This window comes from Copadichromis virginalis, linkage group LG10 (genome assembly GCF_057382275.1).
Source record: "Copadichromis virginalis isolate Kocher_CV1m ecotype Utaka linkage group LG10, C_Virginalis_male_GT1.1, whole genome shotgun sequence".
Taxonomy (NCBI): domain Eukaryota; kingdom Metazoa; phylum Chordata; class Actinopteri; order Cichliformes; family Cichlidae; genus Copadichromis; species Copadichromis virginalis.
The window spans coordinates 3,587,347-3,608,781 of NC_140627.1; the positions used below are offsets into that span (position 1 = coordinate 3,587,347).

The 21,435-nt window shown below is 44.3% G+C and overlaps 1 protein-coding gene across 1 annotated transcript in view; it reads left to right on the forward strand.

Moving 5' to 3' along the window:
* Positions 1 to 16,897, forward strand: part of nrip1b (nuclear receptor interacting protein 1b) — a 38,598-nt gene extending 21,701 nt beyond the window's left edge. Inside the window, exon 2 of the mRNA XM_085469491.1 lies at positions 10,570 to 16,897. Coding sequence (XP_085325617.1) covers positions 11,032 to 14,631 — 3,600 coding nt within the window. The 5' untranslated portion in view covers positions 10,570 to 11,031 and the 3' untranslated portion in view covers positions 14,632 to 16,897. The remainder of the gene's footprint in view (positions 1 to 10,569) is intronic.
* The last annotated feature ends 4,538 nt before the right edge of the window (positions 16,898 to 21,435 follow it).

The following is a 21,435-nucleotide window of genomic DNA, read 5'->3' on the forward strand; positions in this document are numbered from 1 at the left end:
AGTTTTCCATTTTTATTTCTAAAATGTTTCTTTTCACATCTAGTTGTGGTTAACTGTAATATTCTTGATCCACAGCTGTAGAAATGCAACTGGAGTTGCATTTCAAACCAAACTTTGAAACATATTTGTGTTGGCGGCCCGATTAAAGCTGAATAGTTTGTCTAATTAAAGCAGATATGCAAAAGGATATATAGATATTCAGTGTTAGATATGTATAATTTGCCCCCCCTTAGCCCAGTGCACGCATTCCACTATGAAATTTAAATTCCAAGCCAATGACACCAATCTGTTCAGCCTGTCAGTGGCATTCACTGTGCTGTCAATACTGAGCAGGCATTGCAAGTATGTTTATATTCTCCATGTGTAATAGGCAGGGCCCAAATCATGAACTCTCCAATCACTGTGACCAATAAAAGTTGATTAAGTCAAATTGACCTGGTGCATGTATTTAAGAGGACCCAGTATAAAAGCAGGAAAGCACTGCCTTCATTCATTTGGGCAATATCGCTAAAATTAGAAATGTCCTGTCTAAAATTGTTGTTGCATTTATTACTTCTATTTTAATTCATTATTATGAGGTTGCTCTGAAAAGCCTTCAGTTGAACCTGAATTCTGCAGCGAGAGTTCTGGGACTACAAAGAATTGCTGTATTTCTCCCTTATTAGCTTCATTTCACTGGTTCCCTGTTGAATTCAGAATTGAATTCAAAAATCTTCTCGCATACAAAATCTTGAATAATCGGGCCCTGACATATCGTGCAGACCTCATAGTACCGTATTATCCTAACAGAGCACTTTGCTTTCAAATTGCATGCTTACTTTTGGTTTCTAGCATTTTCAAAAGTAGAATGTGATGCAGACTCTTTCAGACACCTCTACTGTGGAACGAAGTCTGAGTTTGGTTTTGAGAGACAGACGCTCTCTCCACTTTTTTTTGATGAAGCTTATAGTCGCTGCTGGATCGGGTGATCCTGGGCCATTAGTTATGCTGCAATAGGTCTGGGCTGCTGGGGGCTTCCCATGATGCACTGAGGGTTTTATCTTCACTCATCTCCTTTCACTCCCTGTTAGTTTTTCAACAGTACTGTATGTAGTCATTAGCAAATATTAAAATCTGGTTCTTTCTCCCATAGTATGTTTTTTTTTTTCTTCTGTCTCCCTCCCTTTACCCTCAAGCTTCATGGCAGATGGCCCCGCCCCTCCCTGAGCCTGGTTCTGCTTGAAGCTTCTTCCTGTTAAAAGGGAGTTTTTCCTTCCCACTGTTGCAAGGTGCTTGCTCATAGGTAGTCATGTGACTGAGAGTCGTTAGCTTACAATATAAAGCACTTTGGGGCACATGTTGTTGTGCATTGGCACCATATAAATAAAATTTAATTGATTTAGGCAATTCTATTAATAAAGTTGGTTATTTCACTATGGATAGTTTATTTTCCAAACACTCTAGTCAATAAACATGGCTTTTGTTAACTCTATTGTGGGATATTTATGTAAATATAAGTCTGGCAAATATTTTTTACTCCAACATTGGAAATTAGTTCCTAACTAGGACAGCTCACAAGTCCTGGACAGGCAGAGGGCAGCTCGGGCAGGGCCTCGCTGCTTCTTTATTCTAGCACTCAAGTGACCCTGCTGTAGTTAGTAAGTAGTGCAGCCCACTGCTTAGACTCACCGGTGAGGGGAAGGCTTAAATATAAGGAGAAGGTCAAGCTAAATAAAGTTTGTTTTGCCCTTGTGTCTATAGGATATGGATTTATCTACAGCTCAGCAGAGATCATGAAGATCTTGGCACACATCTAGAAAAAGGTCTTATAGCAGGCAGTTTGTTGCAGTTTAACACTAGCTTGCTGCTACATTTAATCCCTGTAAAAGACTGCATTTTATCTAATGTGTTTTTGTCATATGTATAATATTTTGTAGTAAAACCATATGGGCCTTTTCATTATTGATGAAACGCTAAGTGGGAAAGATTGTTAAAAATAAGAAATTTCCTTTGCTCCTTTTTTTGTCTGTCAACCCAAAACCCAAATAAAAAAAATCTAATTTCTTTCCAAATTGTTAGTTAAGAAAAAAATCTTTAAAATAATTTCTCACTTAGTTAACCTGATGGTGCATGTATGAAGTTGGATTGATCATTTATCTGATTTGAACCAGACAAAGTTCAAGTGACTGTGCATAGTTAAGTCTCCTGTTTAAAGGTTTTAAAAGTGAGAGTGAGTCGCAGGTGTGCTGCACACCATTCATCTCCAGTAGTGCAAACACATTTTTCCTGCTGTGTGTTAAATATGAAAAATATCCCAGTAGGGCTGGGCCATATCATACCGTTCACAGTAATACCAGTATAATGTTGGGCAACGATAAGAAAATGAAATATGGCGATAGAATATGGATAAAACGCGCATGCGCAGTGCCTTTGTTTTCATACATACATGGCGGCGACGCAGAATGAGAAGCGCGAAAGCGGATCGTTGAATGAAACAGATGAACCAGAACTGGTTTGTAAAAATGCTGCAACTTCAGTGGTGGAACTGGTTTGGCTTTCGTCCGTCAGATACACAACAAAGCACTATTTTTGGTAGAGCATGCTAGCGGGCCGTCGTTATTACCGTGTTGTTTGGAAAATATAAAGATATTTGCAAACAGTGTCCCTTATAATCCCTTGTGCCTTATGTATGAACTCTGGTTGTGTTTACTGACCTCGAAACGATTTTATGTACACGGCGCTCGAAAATCTGTCAAATGTTTCAGTACGACTTTGCTAAGCTACGAAGCCGCACCGCTTGATGGATTGTCGGAGCGTTACGGCTGTCGTAGGCGGAGCCTCGCGGAGTGATACGTACTGCGCTTCAACATAATGTTACCGTATTGTGTGTGTATAACCTCTTTTTAAGTTTTGTGGATATTATACATGGTTATGCTGAGGATATGTCGTCTGCCCTTTGGTTAAACTGTCAGCAAGGAATTTGCATTTGCACTGTTACATTTTTATATAACTTTAATGCACATAAAAAAACAGCTGCTTGTTTAAGTGAAAATACATTGATGTTTTTTTGGAGTTGTAAAGTATTTTGTCTAGTGTCAATTACATCGTCAGTTATATCGTTATCGCAAATTTTCAAATGTGTATCGTGATAAATATTTTTGGTCATATCGCCCTGCTCTATATCCCAGCTGAGTTCATGTCTAAGCATTTTAAAGAAAAGCTTTAACCTCCTAGGACCTGGCATCCACATATGTGGACATCACATTTTGGGTTGTCTAGACCAAAATACTTAATTTTTCTCTACAGGGGCCTGATGTCCACTTACGAGGACATTATACTGCCACTGTTCTATCGAAATTTAAAACAAATGTCCTCATGTGGATCTGATTTTCCCCTGAAACAAAATTGAGGTTTAAAAAAAGAAATCTGGTTGTTTTTACATTCGTCAGGTCCCAATCAGCCCAAATAGCAAAGAGAAGTTAAAAATGCATGCCCTGAGTGCAGGTCTTAGGAGGTTAATGCAACAGATGCAACAAGTTCCCAATGATATTTTGCTCATTTTATATAAATTATTTATTTCAGGGATGTAAACCTTTCAAATGAGGCAATCTGATTCTCTTTGTGTGTTAGCTGTAAAGCTGTATGTGTGTCCTAAAAGTCAGAGCAGATGGGCATGTATGGGCTGTCAGCTTGCAGCAGTCACTCCTCTCCTCTGTGATATTTAGTTTTCAAACCATCTTTGTCATCTTTTCTTCAATATTAGTTCATCTCACAACTGCAAAGTAGCGCTCCGCCACTACGTTATTGTCATCATCTTTCAGCCCTGTTGTTGCCTGTGCCTACAAACAGGTAGTGACCGTGTCATTTAGCGCTCAGTGTTTTCTTTTTCCAGCAAAAAATATGTCCTATCAAATTATGGTGATATCAACACATTTTACCAGTATATAAATTATTCAGTATGAAATGTGCTTTATTTAGGCTCAGTGGAACATTTAACGTTATCTAGGACACCTGATTTTTTTTATTTTTTTTTTAAACGGCTTTTTAGAATTTCCGAATGAAACTGCAGCAGCCTTTGCCCATAGGGCAGTGTTGGCAAGTATGCCTTTATAATCTCCAGTGTAATTGATCGGGGTTATCTCGGCTTAGGAATTGGTTAAAATCCGTTCTCTCTGTGTTTTGCTTGAAAAGAAAGTCACACAAGGACTGTAACACAAGTTTAAATAGCTGAGGTTGTGTGTCCGCAGCTTATAATGAGGTTTCTCCAGGTTGTGTAACAAAAGATTGCACAGTGGCACAAGGTCCTTTGAGGTTGCAGGATGGCAAGCATACAGCAGCTTGTTTGCATCAGTGTTATCTAAAGCTCTTGCCTGGTATATTTAAAGTATAGTTAACCTTTTAAGTTATTAACTGTCTTCGACGCCTTACTGTCCCTTTGTAATTTCAGCAACAACGACATATATACAAACTGATTATCACGTTACAAAGTTGCACATAAACGTGGTTAATTTGTTTATGTTAAAGTTGGATGTTGCTCCGAGTGTGAAAAATGAAACCCTTGTCAGCGTCTGAAGCCTACACTTTTCTCTAGTGGCCAGCAGGAATGCAACTTTTTATATTTGCGAAAACAGTTTGCTTCTGTGTGGTCCGTGCCGTGGAGTGGATCTGTTTTTGTGGTTGCCTCAGCTCTGGCCGTGTGAGCACCGGTCAGGCTTTAAGGCCAGGTGTAGGACTAATCTTATTGAAATGTCTTGCGCTCAGCTCTGCCCTGCCAAGTGGATTGGTGCTGCTTGAGAGGTTTTTCTCAGAAAAAAGGTTGCACATAATTGTTTTATACTTTATTGGGTTAAATGTGTCTAATTGATTTAAAAGATACCCTAATTGTGGAACTTTGAATAGCCCTGCATTCTTGCTGATCTAGAGGAAAAACAAGAAAAGAAGTTGTGTTTTTGATGATTCTAATGGAATGTCCCCTCACAGGCCATTATGCCCTGCGATACCATTCTCCGGCTTCACTCGGAGCAAGCATTAGGATGATTTAAAAACTACAAAGTAGGTCAATGGGAGCATTATGAAAGGCGGAATGATAGTAGAGATGTGTCCTCTTCTTTTTCTGTCACTTAGACCTCTGTCACACACTATAATACTCCAAACCATCCTATATCACTTACAGTAAAAGAAAAAAAGAAGCAGGGCTCTTTTTAACCCAATAAAACCAGACATCTTGCTGACTCATAGCACCAGCCTTCTTAGGGATGATGCCAAGGATATTATGGAAATGATCCATTAAAGGCCAAGGTTTTTTAGCTGGTTTTATCCAGCTTTCAGGGCAGTCTGACAGTGGGACATTTGATCTCAATTGCAAAGTGACTGCAGTCTGTTTCAAGGGCCTAGTCTGCCTTTTGGTGAGCTGGCCGTTGGGCAATCAGCTGTTCCTATTTCCAGCGACAGTGTTTACAAATGGAAAATGTGTGTTGTTTCGGGAGGGAAATGAGCGCCATTTCAGACAGGCGATGTAAGCAGAAGATTACCTCGGAGCCCAATAGAAACGAATCAGGTATAGATTGATGGCAGCCACGGCTCATTAACAAGGAATGTGTGTGTGTGTGTTTAATTGATGCGCTAATTCTCAGCCACTCAGGAAATGGCCCTTGGGTGGGTCTTCCAAATGGCACACAAATATTTACTATGGACGCAAACACTTTGGTAAGCACATCCACGCGAGCCTGGGCATGTAAGGTAAAGAGTGTCCGATGCTGTGATACAGTGCAGGGATACACAGGCTAGTTTGGCTAGCTGCTCAGCTGGGCTATGAAGTGCTTGGATGACTCATCAGCATGCATGAATTCCTCTATCCTGTCTCTCTCTCTCAACCCTAAGAACTCTTTGTACTGATGAAGTTAAATTCCGCCCCCGCTCCTCATCCAAGGCCAGATGCAGCCTGAGAAGTTTAGCACTCTGGTCCCATTTTCTGAAATGTCCCCAGCACACTCTGAGTAGGATGTTCCAGCAGGCAACCTGTGCTGCTTAAGTCAAGAAATCTGACTTTCCTGCACTCACGTATCGCATTTCCTCTATGCGGGGTGCATCCATGGGTTTGAGCGCGCTCACATGGGGGGTGTGTGCGGGCTATGCATGACTTGTTTGGTCAATGCATCCTAAGAAGTGGGTCAGTATGCCCTAGTTCTCACTGTGTGGGCGTGCGTGTTTCTGTGTATTGCGTTTCAGTGTTATTTTGTCCCGATTGACTTATCTGCAAAAGCATTTTCTTGCTCAGGCTCTCCCGCTGTTCAGTAGCATGTTTATCCTCTTCTTTACCTTTCTCAAGGTGAACACGAGCTTTTTAATTCAACTTTCCTCTCGTGGACTCGTTCGCTTGCGGAAGGCTCGGAGCAACTGCATTTGGTCAGGTAGCTTATGTTTTGTCTTATTTAATCATGTCAGGCCATATTGAATTTACAAATAGCGGTCACGCTGCATGTGTAAGTGAGCTACCCTGTTGAGTATGTGCAGCAGGGCTGGGCTGCAGATTACATGATATAATAGTGTTTAGGCATTGCCTCTCCTTTTAAATTCCTTTAACCTTGACTCCCCTTTAATGCAGGGAGAACACATCTGCCAGGCTGGTGTCAGACATTAGTAATACACGCTCAGGCAGCATTGTCACTTTTTATTAACGCCCAGAGCTTTGCATGGACACCAGCTGTTGCATCAAGTGGAAAAGCCTTGGCGGCATGGATGACCTTGACTTTAACTGCCGCTCCTTTGGCTCTTACCCCCGTTTTAATTCTTTTGTTTGGTCTCATACATTTTAAATGGCTTAAGTGGATTACCATTGCTGACGATGAAGGTCGTTTAGAAACTCGCTTTTTTTAAAGATTGGGAAAGGGGAAAAACACTGGATTACCAAGAAGTGTGTTTGTTTGTTCCTGGTGGCGGTGGTGGAGGAAGTGTAATCTGGGGGTTAGGGGAGGAGAGCGAAGCTCACGTTTTAAAACTTAATCCGAGACATCTGCATCGACACGTTCAGTCGACCTTGTGGTGCGACCGAGAGTGCAGTGACCTTTCCTGTTCAGAGTGTCTTTTAAGTACCAGAGGAGTGAAACGGAAAGAAATAGATGAAGAGTCAACCAGCCAAGGGATGATGAAGCCTCACCCCCATCCCCATCATTTGCCCTCCCCCGCGCATGTACGTGGCTGACTGTAGGGGTAAAAATCATTTTAGACCGGTGCCTGCTCTGTCATTGGCTGACATTGTCAAGGATAATGGATAATCACCACAGAAACCATACAGCAGCTCATTGGTGTTGTGGGAGGAGGGGGTGGAGGTCAGGCATTTTGGGTGCCACCACCAATGAGATGACATGTTAACAGATGTGTAAGGTCATTTTCAATGTATACACCAGGGGAGAGCATGTAAAAGTAATGCACGCATTGTGAAAGTGGAGAGGAAGAGGGTCGTGTGCTTTAGGGGCTCAGGATGGAGGACAGCTTTCCCTATATTAAGGTCATTTATTTGAGCTGTGCCACTGAGCAGAACGCATTTTCCCGTGCCCTTGCCGTGGCAGGGCTTTTTGACATCGGCTCTGTCATTAAATGCATCTCGAGAGCCTGAAGGGCCTCGCTTTTGTTTCAAGTAATTTGTGCTTTATGTGATGCAGTGAATGCAGCAGCTTTGGACCTCTTGTATATATACTGATATAGTGCAGTGTCAGTGTGTCCCCATGCTACCTTGTGTGCTCTGTATAGAAGTGTCTTTGGGCAAAAACATAGACAAGGTCAACTGTAATTCCAAAGGTTCATTGCCAGTAGCAGAGATTAACAGAATTCCCTGTGTTAAAACTGTCAGTGCTCTTTTTTTTTGTTTCCCTTTCTCTCACTAACTGTGGGGCTGACTCCCAGCATATTAGTAATGCTGCCAGGCTGTGTGGAAGGTAAACATGCGTACATGTTTACTGTGCCCATCAAACGTGTCTTTACAGGCCGTTCTATTATGATTGTGCTAAGCAGGCTGGCAGGAAAATAGTCTAATCCTGAGCATCTAAGATTAGCATGACAACAGACGTCAGATGGCCCAGTGTGACCAGGTTGGCTTTTGTTGTTGTCAGATTTAGGTCACCAGCTTAAAGATGGCCTTGAACTGTAACTGTTAACTTATTCACTTCGAGGGAGTGCACCACAAAGAGTCTAATCAACCTATTCTAGACCTTTGGTATGAAAAGGTCTTTTTAAATTGCCAAGCTGATTGTTTTCCTACTGCTGCTCAGACTGATCATCTTAAATCCAGCGTCTAATCCCAGCTCACTTCCAAGGTGGCATTAAAAGTGCCACCTTGTTGCCCTTACTGTCATGACAACCTGTGGACCTTGGCCCCAAGGATGGATTTCAGGCTGATTAGAAGCCTGCCACCTTGTTGTTTCTGGCCCTCGCTGTTGCCCTCTATGTGAAATATTCAGCCCGGTGACTGTGTGGTGGGTTGCCATGGCCTTTCGTCATAATCACTGGCTGCTGTCCTATCGTGTGACCCGCTATGTCGGTCCGCTCAGCGGACACCAAAGGTGAGGACGGCATCGGGAAAGGACACGGACAGCAGCTGAGGCGAGGTGGAAACTCTGTATTAATTAACCTTTACGGGATGCGGCCAGGACTGTCGGCGGTGCCCTGTATCCACGGAAACCACGCTGACAGGGTTCAGAGCAGAGGTCTCCCAGAGCAGCACTGCTGACAGTGTCATGGCAACTGGCACAATGTTCACCCCAGTGTCACTGGCTCTGCCCTCCTGACAGTGGTGTGGTGTGATAGGTGCACCTGAACCTTAAGCAACCCCTCCCAATAATATAGACGTGCTCGACAGTTAAGTGCACCTTGTCTGTTATATCCTTGATGCAGCTCTGCTCTGTTTATGTGCGGTGCACTGTAAACCTCCCAAAATGTGCAGAATATTTAGAATAGTAAGAGTTGAGCGTACTATTATAAAGCTGAATTTTATAAGTGGATAAGTGGAAATGTTTTCGGAATGTAAATGTTGTCTCATAGTTCATATGTCTTATTTGGTCTCTCTTTTTTATTCGTTTAATTGTTAAAAAGTAGTGTAGCACTGTAATTCTGTTACTTTAGGTATGCATGAGCAATGTAACTCATTACATGCTACAATCAAAGGGAATTAAATGACAATTACTTTGCAGAACAAGAATGATTCTCCGCTCTTGTTCTGCATGTAAAAGATACTGAAATTCACTACAAATATTTTTTTTTCACACTGAAAAGAGTGAACAATTGTTAGCAATGATGGGAAGTGACGCTGCAAACTGCTTCACTCGTGGCTCCACAGCTAAAACACAACCTGAGCAGTTTACAGTAGATTTAAAAGAAAAAACCATGGCTAAATGCACAAAATTAATAAAGACGTACAACTATAAAATGTGCTATAGGGAGAAAATGTCGCACAAACTCACAATACCTAAGGAAGGAGAATTTTCAGGAAAAAACAAGTTCACAGTGCTTAGTGTGTGAACCTTTGAGTTTATTTGGGTAACACTGTGGCGTGGTGGTTAGCACTGTTGCCTCCCAGCAAAACGGTTCCAAGGTTTCCTGCCTTTCTGTGTGGAGCTGTGCATGTTCTGCCCGTGTTTGCGCAGGTTCTCTTCGGGTACTCAGGCTTCCTCCCACTGTCCAAAGACATGCAGTTAGTGGGGTTAGATCAACTGGTGATTCTAAATTGCCCCTAGGTGTGAATGTGAGTGTGAATGGTTGTCTGTCTTTCTGCTAGCCTTGTGGCAGACCTGTCTGTACCCTGCCTCTTGCCCCCTGACAGCAGGGACCCTGATTTGGAGAAGTAAATAGATGGATTATTTGTAGCTCAAAGCACTCCTCCCATAAATCAAGTTACTTCTGGTTTTGCACTTCTGATTAAAGGAAAAAGAATCGGGGTCAAAAACGCGAAGCCCAGCTGGCCAGGTGTTAATAAAGATAACGCAGCAGTAAGATTATACATGCGTCTATATGTGCCTCCGTGCACACATTCGTTCCTGTGTCTAGGCATGAACGCTTAAAGGCTTACTAGTGTGCATGTGACACGGGGAGCGGGTGGGTGGCTCATGCTTTATGTAGTCCAAGGTTTGTGTCGTGTGCGATGCTGCTCAAGTGCATAAGAAGCAGGGGGCGGTGGGGGTGGTGGTGGTGGGGATAATCCACTGAAATGACAAGCTGCATAAGGAATTATTCACAGCTCTCACAAGGCCCTTTGCTTTTGAAAGACATTGCTGCGAGGGGCTTACTGCTCGAGACCTGAATGTTTTCAAGGTAGTGGGCCTGAATTTTCAATTTGGATCCAATCAGGCCTAATCTACATTTGTCGTCTGTTCGGTGGCTGTGAGGGGAGAGTGCAGAGAGGAGAAGGAGCCGTGTGCAGTCAATCTGAAATGTTGCTAAGTAACAGAGACGGCAGACAAGGTGGTGAAATGAATGTGATATAGTGCTGTGTAAATCCCTGCTTCTCACACAGTTTCTCCCCTTTTCTCTTTTTTCTCCCCCCCACTCCACCCAACCTTCTCGTCCTCCCTCTTTTCTGTCTCTCGCTCACTGCCATAGGTCCCCCCCATGTGAGATCTGCAAAGCTGAAAGGCGCCGCTGACAGAACCACAGCCAGGCCATAGGACAGACATCCCAAACATCCACAGCCACGGAATGTGTCAACATCTTTGTGGTGAAATCCCGCTGACTCCTCAGTTGCTTTTCACATAAGCCTCGAGCTGGGCCTTCTGGGATCCTGCGGCATTTAAAGGCATACAACAATGCCTGGGAGGCCTACCTGCCCCGGATTGTCTCCAGCCATGATTGCTGTTTTAACACAGTGGTGACTGTGCCCACTACAGAGAGGATCACATCCATCTAGTGCATCCACCCCTCCCCTCTGCTGTACACTGACTCGGTGAAATAGCCTGCCCGCTTTTTGGTATTTAGGAAGTACATGCCACTGTCAACCAGATGACCTAGTGGACATATTTCCCAGTAAGAAGTGCTGAGCCATACGAGGGGATCCTAGTATTGAACATGACTCATGGGGAGGAGCCTGGCCCTGAGACACACAAGGATTCAGCTGTTCTAACTTATCTGGAAGGTTTACTGATGCATCCAGTGGTGGCCGGGCCTGGGGCCACGGCAAGTGGGAGGTCTGAGGCTGCCCACAGCAATCAGGAGCAGGGTGATAAGGTGGGTGGGCCCTTCCAACTGCCCAACCATGGACCCACAGCTCCCAAGGGTGGAACCAATGGGCCCACTCTGGGTTCTTCTCAGCACCTCAAGAAAGCCCGCTTACTGCGCTCGGGAGCTTGGAATGATCCAGGGAACCAGCGAATGAGCTCACCCCCAGCGGAGCTGAATGGCCAAGTGGGAGGGATGCAGAATGGAGCACTAGAGGGATCTCCTCATGCTGGAGAGAGCACCCTGCTTGCGTCACTGCTTCAGTCATTTAGCTCACGACTTCAGAGTGTGGCGATGTCTCAGCACTCTAATAAACCCCAGAGTGAGTGTTCGTCTCCATCCAAGGCGCCACCTGCAGACAAAGAGCCACTACCTGTGTACGGGACAGCCTCAAGCCGCTTAAAGGGCCTGATGAGAAAGAGCAAACTTCAGAATCATAGCAACACACCTTACAGTCGTCGTGGACACAGCCAGGACAGACCCCCAGAATCACCTCGCTCAGCACACAGTGCCACGCCTCCTGCTGCTCCTACAGCTGCAGATTCAGTTTCCTGTGCAGAGCGACTGAAGGCCGTGGCTAACATAGTGAAAATCCGCTCTAGTCCGGCGCCTTCACCTAAGCCCAGTGTCGCCTGCAGTCAGCTGGCCCTGCTGCTGTCCAGCGAAGCCCATCTCCAGCAGTATTCCAGGGAGCATGCACTCAAAGCACAGCTCTCTGGAAGATCAGCCAGCGAAAGACTAGCTGCCATGGCAAACCAGCAGCACAACCAGGACAAAAGGCCACCCAGTCTGCCCGGAGCTCCAGACACGCTAAGCTCCTTAACAACCCAAAATGGAATGACAACAACCACCACAGTAACGACAACACTCCCTCGAATGGCCCTGTCAAATCCACAGAGCCCCTCTTTGCTGCGTGGCCACAGCCAAAGCTCCCCACCCACTCCCCCACGTGCTCCAAGCCACACTCACAGCCAGCCATCTCGGGAGAAACGAGGCTTTGACTCGCGTCCAACCCGCCCACCCCAGACATGCAGTAGCTTGCTGCTGCTGCTGCTGAACAATCACAACAACCAGAAGCAGCTGACCAAGAATGGGCATTTGGAGGACAGCTGTGGCATTCTGCCACCAAGTGGCTCCTCTTCAGTCACCTCAGACAGCGAATGCTCCACCCAGGAGCGGAGCCTGACCAAGGACAGCAGCGATGCCGAGAGCTCCTACTCGAGTTGCTCTCCCATTGACCTCTCCATGAGAAGCCGTGTCAATATGCAAGATGGAGGGCTCAAAACTACAGTTCCCTCTTCCTCCGCCTCTTTCACCTCTACCCTCTCTACTTCCGCCCCAGGTGCATTCTCTCCTCAAGCTTCTGCTCAGCCCCCCACCACAACTTTATCTCCATCTTCTACTGTTGTCTCCTCTGTTTCCACCTCTATTTCTTCCTCTTCCTGTATCTCTACCTCTTCCCTGGACAAACTAACAGAATCTTTAATAAACAAGTGGAAGCCAGAGCCATCAGGATCAAAGGTGTCCAAGGGCAAGGACCCTGAAATGAGCCCAGACCGAAAGTCCCACCCTAAAGTCACACTCATGCAGCTTCTTCTTGAGCGCAGAAATAATGAGATGGTTAAGAAAAATGTTGGTAACCAAGATTCACCTCTTGATGTAACTGTAGCCACCATGTCTCGAAACCAGCCAAAAGGACTGGTATCTTGGGAAGAGGCGAGGACAAAAAGCCCCATAGATAGGTCTGTAGCTCCAGCTCAGCCCCTCTACTCACTTGGCCGTGACCCAAGCGGTGCTCTGTCCCCATATTCCTACCCTTCCCCCAACGTCCAATCCAGCCCACTGGATTTGTGTAAATCTAAAACCTTCCCTGCTGAGAAGGCCTCAGAGCCCGCCTTCAGTGCTAGTAAACTGTTACAGAATCTGGCTCAGTGTGGGACAGCTTCCTCCCCACCCACCCCCTCTGGTAAAGGGCTGGGCCAGGAGCACGATGCCAGCAGGCCCCTTGCCCTTTTGGAAAGACTCAATGCTCCAATCGGCAGGACCACCACCACCACTCCACTCTCTGATGGAGCTTCAGGTAGTGGCACACCCTTCAGTAGGAAGGAAGCTTCTCCTCCTTCATCACAGATTGAGAACCTTCTGGAAAGGCGCACCGTGCTGCAGCTCCTTCTAGGAACAAGCTCAGCTACAGCGACTGTGAGCCGCAAAGACAGGCCTAGTGGCAGTGGCAGGAGGAGTGTGGAGGCAGCGGGGGGATGCAGTGAGAAGAACCCTGGTGCTCACGTCACCTGCGACAGCTCCAATGGCCCCCCTCTGGATGTAAAGGTCAAATCGGAGCTCATGGAGGACGTGGGACCATCCTCTGCCATGTCTGAGGACGTGATTGGCAGAAAGAGGCTGAGTTGCTATGAGAAGAATAGCCTCGTCTCAGATTCCCAGCAGGACTTAAAGGCTGAACCCCGGCCTGCAGAGGTTATAGCAAAATATGGCCTCCTCAGCCAGTTGCTTAAACAACAGACTGCTACCTACTATACCAGTGCTGCTATGCAGGCTGACACACAGCTCAGACAGGTTAAAGAGGAACAGAGGGAGTATCCGAGCCCAAGCCCTAAGAAGAGGCGGCTCTGTTCAGATCGGACTGATAATTTGAGTAACATCAGCTCTCCAAGAGCAGTGGACAGTGGTGACACAAATATTTTTGCCTCCTCTGTTGTTCCGGTAGAGCCTGAGCAGCAGAGGACTCTAAAGGAAGAAGAGGTTCCTCCAAAGAGCCCACCGAGTGAAACCCTTACACGAGAGAGCCGGGGCTTCAATGTGCTCAAACAGCTGCTGCTCTCCGACAACTGCCTAAAGGAGCTGTCCCAGCAGCCCCGGGGGGCGCCCAGTCCTTCCGTCCTCCAGACCAACGGCAAGGCCAACGGTAGCATTCTCACTCAGCCTGCCCAAAATCACAGCTTCCTCCAACTGCCCAGCTGGCATCCCCACGGTTCCCTCAACTCAGGGTTTCCAAGTAATCTCAGACCACTACCCACCCCTCCTCCAGGTGACAGTTCTCTGCGCTCCCCTTGGAGTCGCCACCCGTCCCCGTGGCCCATCACTCAAAAACGGGAGACGCCTACTTTAGTCAAACAGGAGCCTGAGAGCCCTGTGCGGTGGAGTAGTCAAGAGAACGAAGAGGAGGACGAGGGTTGTGACTCAAACCCAGACTCTCCACGGCTCTCGCGGTCCAACCCCATCCTATATTACATGCTGCAGAAGGGCAGCATCCAGCTAAGGAAGGAGGGGAGAGATCAGGCAGAGGGAGCCCATTCTGTGGTCAGAGTTAAAGAAGAGCCTATCAGTGACATGCATGCCTATGAACGCAGCCTGAGCTCTACCCCTCAATCACCCGCCCACAACGACAAGCACAGCCATGAGAGCCAGGGGCTGAGCCAGTCGTCTGAGTAGAATTTGTATCAACTGCAGAAAAATAGAAATGGAAAGAAATTCACTGACTCTGTTTGTTTTTCATTTTTTGAATGACTTGCCAAATTGGTCTGATGAGACAAATGACAAAGAATGCAAATTGAATGATTTTTTTTTTTTTTTCAGGTGGCATAGAGCAAATTCAGATGCACTTCTGCATCGATTTTTAAATAGTGAGGTCATGGAACGGTACAAAACAGCTGTATCTTAGCAGAATGCCACAAAAGCCAAAACTGTGCATCAGTCACAGATCAAACCTTCCCATCACTGATTGTCATGCACTACATTTTGTACTACAATGTTAATTACGGAGCCCTCCTTTATTATTGTTATTTTTTTTTTTACACTTTCTTACTAATTGAACTGTACACATATCACTACTCCAAGTCCTCCTGTTGCCTGCCATAAAACATTTAGAAAGAACATTTCAAGCAACATCCATTATTGATGACTCTAAAAATGTTAGTGCTCAGTTCAGTGGACATTTATTTATTTTCTCCATCAGAACATTTCCAGATAGACAGAGACCCATCAATTTTAGATAAGATTCCAAATAGTCACGGCGGTCTATTACAACAGTGTCCGTGCTAAAGTCATTCAGAGGACCTTAAAAACGGCATTCGGCGAAGATCCCGCCGCGACGAATGCTTTGTTCCTCGGGATTCACGGTGTGGCACAATTACCAGTGGAGAAGGAATATATCGTTGGCGCTTTAAACGGTCACAACTCATTGTTTTCGCTTTTATTTGAAGTGCGTGTTTCGAGGCCAATATTCGACAGTGCAAATTCAGGGCACTATGTTTGCAGATTGAGCCGTTTGGAGCAGATGGGTCAACAGAGCGAGCGCGGCTCTTACAGTTGAGCAACTGCGTGTAAGCAGGTTTCTAGAGCAACAGTTAAAAAGGCAGTGTGTGAGAAACTTATCTTGCGACCCTGGTTAAACCCAAGGCACTTTTCTTCATGCACACAGAAACTTTTGAGTGTGACGCACATGGCTTTTTCCTTTTCATTTCACTTAAAAGGAGTACCCAGACTTTGCACTATCGAGTCCTTGGAGTCCTTTTCAGAATCATTTAATGGCATGTGATAATAAAAAAGAAAAAACAGTCAGTATTGTTATCTGTTGAGAATTTGACAGTTTGTGATTTTTTTTTCCCTTTATTTCTTCACTATTGTGGTTTATAGATTTTTTTATTGTTATTATTATTTGTTTGTGGCAGTCTCTTATCTCATAAAATGTCAAAAGAATTGCATGATAATAAAGAGAAGACCACAGGTACATCTTTGTTTTGAAAGCAGCTGGATGTGTGTACCTGCCCCCAGCAATCACCAAGACCTTTTGGTGTCTTGAGGGATATCTGGTTGATCTAGCTCCTTATTTTTGGATCGTACTGTACTCTTTTCAGTTGATCTCACATACTGCTTTATCGATTTTAGTCTCGTGATCTTTTTACTACATATGAAGTATGTCTCTTCAATTATTAATACATTTTCACAATGGTTAAATATATTTGTGTAAATAGTACTTTCAGTATGAAAGATGACTATTTTGTAATGTTTAAGAAAAGATATTACCCTAGTTTTTAATGCCCTGATATGTAAATATGAATTATATGCGTACAAGTGTACATACAAAGGCCGAGGATGCTATGCCCATCGTTTTCCTTTTTTCTTTTTTTCTTTTGGTTGGTTTGTTCTCTGCATGTGTCTCTATGTGGTAAATGATAATCTATCCTGCGCTGTGTTGTGTAATAATGTCTGACTTTCCTCACTGCTGCCTGTTGCATGCAGACGCATGGGAACTACCTGTGTATCCCTACTGGTGATGGGGGAAAATGTCAAGTCTTAAAATAGGTCTTTTATATCACAGAGAGAGAGGCTGGTTTAGAATATGAACAGTCCCTAAATAACCACAGACTGTTGAGCAAGTTGATTTAAAAAAAAAAATGTGTGGAAAAATAAATGTGCATTGAATATTTTTGTGATTATTCTTTTCTGTTACTGGTTAACAAAGCTCTGTGGAAGAGTTTGGGGGGATGTAGGTGGGGGATTGACGTACAATCATAGATCTGCATTGTGCATCTAAGAAATACATTTGTAGCAGCAAATATATATATAAATATATATATTAAAAAAAGGATGTTTCATTTTTTTCATGTGAAGACCTGAAACATTATTTCATTTTTTTATGTTTTCATTTTTGGTGTTCATTTGCACTGATATCTGAAAAATAAAGGACTAAAATGCATGACCTAGTATGACTGTGTTCCTCTCTTTCCAGTTTAGCAGCCAGCAGTGTGCTGGGACAAATGTCGGGACAGTGTTTGCTCATTTGTAGCGCCCCTCTTCTTTTAACAAAGTCAAATAGTGAATGTGTAGAAGCTGAACTTTAGATGGAGGCGTGCTGTCCTATACTGTTCCAGACCATCAACAGTGCTGTGTCTTTTTTTCCATGATGCACAAAATGTTTTTAGTTTCAGGGCAGGCCAGTTCACCTGTAATCTTCTACTATGTTGCTGGTGGAATTGTGTATCTGAAAAATGCAAGGCCTTTTCATTGAGCCTCATTTACTAAGCTTACATTGCGATTTATTAATATTTTCATACCTGGATTTTTCGTACTTTAGAAACAACTTTAAAAGTCTCTCTGACCATGTATACAAACAAATGATAGCCTGGTTGCCTTTAAATTTGAATACTACTACTACAGCTACTAATAATAACACTACAATGGAAAAAAAGAATGTATGTAAATGACATTTAACATTAGCAGCTTCAAATAGCACTCTTCTAGTGGGTTCTGCTGAAAAGCATTTTGAAACTACATGCTACATTAGCATACACAGACTGATGCTACGAATGCACTGCAAACACTTTAGTCTCCCTCACAGCCACAGTCAGTTGAGAATTACCCCAACATGCATGTTTTTGCACAGGGAGAACATGTAAACTGTACAGACAGGGTCAGACCAGGCCATGTATTTAATAAGGCATTCCAGGATCATAAAAAATGACATTTTTAGCCAAAATTAGACACAACCACATCTTTTTAAGGCTGCAACAGGCCGATTAGATTTAGCCCAGATGTTGCTTCATTGACATGATCAGCTTAGTTGTTGTGAGCAGTCACTTTAACACAACCAAAGCAACCAGCAGTGAAACTGAACAACTACTGCACCCCAATATCAGAGTAAGGTTTAACATTAAAGCACATTATTATTTAAAGAAAATGACATCAAAGCCAAACAGCGCTGCGTGCAATCAAAGAGTCCGGTCTATTAAAAGAGTGAGAGGATGTCCTGTATTTGCCCCTAAACCCCTGCTTCTGAGTTGGCTGCTGTTCACTGTGTTGCCGAGTCTTTAACAAAGGCAGGAAAGACACTGAAAGAAGGGAGGACACGTGAAGGTCACCAGATGCACACCGAGTGCCCAAGGATGTGCCCTACACAAATGGAACGTATATCTTTGATTTAGAGCCTACAATAGATTTCTTTGTGCGGTCGTTACAAAACCTTAATTCTCGTGTCCCATCTGAAAAATTATCCATTTAGCGATAGTTTTCTCGACTTGAGAAAAAACAGCCTGTAGCGTGAGATTTCCTAAAGGTGAGGACAAGTTCAAGCTAAACTTCCCCTGCACCGTCTGAATATGAAGTCCAGCGAGTGAACAGACAGCTTTTTGTCTGCAGTGCACTTTTGAAATTGCAGCACAGTTCCTCAGCCCTGACTTCCCTTTTATTTAATCCTCCCCATGACTGACTGCACTCTCTTTAAACTCCCAGTAACCTTTCCCCTCAGTGAACTTCTCCATTTCAAGATTCTTATCAAGGCTGAACTACCAGTAACCTCTCGATTTCCTCTGATTGCCGGAGCAGCGGCAAGCTTAAAGTAGGCGGCTGCAAGTTTAAGCTGAGGTCAAGGTGTAAAACTTGACAATCGACTGTTTGTCTGTGGCTTCGCTCTTTGATTTCCTGACCTCAGCATGAGGCCAAAAGGATGTAAACGCTGCACATAAGGCCGCCAGCAACTCAACTGCAGACCGAGCACTCGGAAGTCCCACGACAGACGTTTTCATAGTTACGAGATGTCCAGAAATGATTTCCTGGCATTGCAGATGCTTAGTCTCTGACAAACAACTTAATGACTGCACTTAACGTGCTGGGCCAAGGGTTTAGCTGCATGGGAACTTGTTCGAAACAGCAAGCCTGACGACTTTAGTGTAAATGAGATGCTTTCCTCTTTATGTGCTTTGTTTATTCACATGGAGGCCATACAGAGCTAACACTTGTCACCAGTCGTCTTAGTGATGGGTGTGATAAATCCGCTCCCAGATGTTTCATCGCCCTTTTCTTAGCGAAGCCTTTGAACTTTGAGCATGTGATTTGACCTCAAATGTTATGTAAACATACGCGTGCGCACACACACACACACACACACACTCTGTCACACATACGATCTAATTAGCATTTTATGGGTCTCATGTCCCATTTGGAGTGTCATTAAAGTAGAATATATAAATAAAAGGCTGATATGCCTCACAGATACCAGTCCAACTGTTTCTGTACTTTGCCTTGAGGTGATGCTTCTCCAGCGGCTGGATGAGCAGAGCCACAAGTCAGTATTCAAAAGGATTGAAGCGAAACACCTGGGGAAACTCATGCACTAAGGAAAAAAAGGTCCCAACGTTTGATTTCACAACCTTATACTAGCCCTCCCTCCCCGAGGCTTTTGAAGATGTACCTCTTTGTGAAGTCTTTCCCTTAACCCCCCTCCAGGGTCATGACCTCTTGCCTCACCTCCCTCGACCTGACCTGGCTGATCCTGTTTCCCGGGACAGGATCAACTGTTGGCCCCGCAGCTGTAGCTCCCCCTCCCCTCTCTTCCTACCCCCCCCCCCCGACACCTCCTCTGCACACATATGCACTCAAACCACAAACCACATCTCCCTGCTTCCGCTCCCCAGCAATACACTCAGGCCACTCTCGCAATCTCTCATGTAAATATGACAAGTGGCGGCATGGCTCAAGCCCTTTCTTTTCTTTTGAGCTCGATAGCCTCTTGACCCTCACTGTTTCCCATGGCCTCCCAGTCCTCATACATGATGTGGTAATTATTCACGAATGACTAATAGCCCAAATGTGCAGAGAGGCTGCAGAGAGGGTGAACACTGCAAGTGAAAATACAGCAGCTCTGATCAGAGATGGCAGTTTTATAAAGCTTCCTTACTTATGTCCATGTGCAGGCCTGTAAACAGGCCCGATGTAATATTCATGATGAGTGAGAGTCCCTGTAGTCCACAGAGCAGGCTGTCAGCTTGAGGGATCTTGGCTGACACTAAAAGAACATGGATGGTATTTGCCATGTCAGATAAGCACAAGGGTAAATGTTTTACAAACTGGCCAGGGAGAGCTAGCAGTGTCAGTCTCCTGTCTGCCGGCGTCTTGTATTGCTTCTGATCATCTCAGAAAGTTTCTCCTTTCAAAGAAGTTCTCGCTTACACATCCTGAGGTATTCGATTAGTAATGACGGGAGCGAGCATTCCTGTTTTCATAGGCGATTAAGCTCACGCTTGATCTGAATCTTAATTTTCTCCGTTTGAAATCGAGTGACAGCAAACAATGAACTGCCATCTCTTTATTTTCCACCTCTCTCATGTGAACGATGTCATCTTCGAGAAACGTTTTTACCGCTAATTTCCTGTATGAATCGTGACACTGTGGTTGATCTGCAGGGTCATGAACTTTTCAAGTAAACATCTCTCAAAATCCCCGGTACAGTGAGAAAGGGCAGTTTAGTGTCAACCAGTCTGGCTAAGACCAGCTTGGGATGTGAACTTTGTGCAGACTTAGGATGAAGCCTGCCAAACTTAACTCTGTTGAATTAGCTTTCTAATATTCAACTCAGTGTGAAGTCATAAAGGGAAAAAAACAGAATGAAGCTGTATCTGGCAGTCAGAGGGGATTTGGTTGCATTTCAGAAAGTGAAGATGTTATGTTAAGAGCACTTATTAGTTTGACAGCATGATACAATATTTAGAAGGGAAGACGATCCATAAGACACGGGGAGGAACACCAGTTTACCTTTATATGGGAATATAATAGCTCCAGATTATAAATGCTGCCCCTGTACTCGTGTGGCATGCCTCATATTTTAATCATTAGCTTGTTTGTTTAGTGTTGAGTTTTTTCAGCCTGCCAGCAGCAGGAGTTTATGGACGACAAAGTCTTGATGTTGCTATGAAATTTTGCACAGATGTCTATGTTTCACAGGAGATTAATCTTATCGACTGTGAGGAACTTTAACTATAGGGCCACTAACAGAAACTGAATTTTTTCTCTTTTGCATTTAAATATGACATTTTACGTCATGGTAACCAGGTTATATATGATCTTGACAATCCCACGACTCTTCATTCATCACTGTGGTTCTCAAACTGGGCCCCACAGCAACTGCAGATGGAGCATAGATGCCCATTTTTGTAGGACAAATGAATCTTGATTTTTCTTTATTGTCAATAACTTACTTTATTTAGGAAAATCTTGCTGTGTAGCTTCAAGCTGGGTGTTTTTGCCATGTTACTGTTTAAAGGCTGGATGAGTGAGGCGTAGAGCTAACAAAGGAACTGGGGGACACAGTCTAGAAACTTGCAGTTACAAGGTAAGGCATACATGTCCTTAATTTATCTTAATTTACAATATTAAGATCATGTTTTAAATAAAACTTGAAGCTAGTAAATGAAACTATAAACCAATTAGGAAAGCATTTACTGAAGAGGGAGCCCAAGGGTC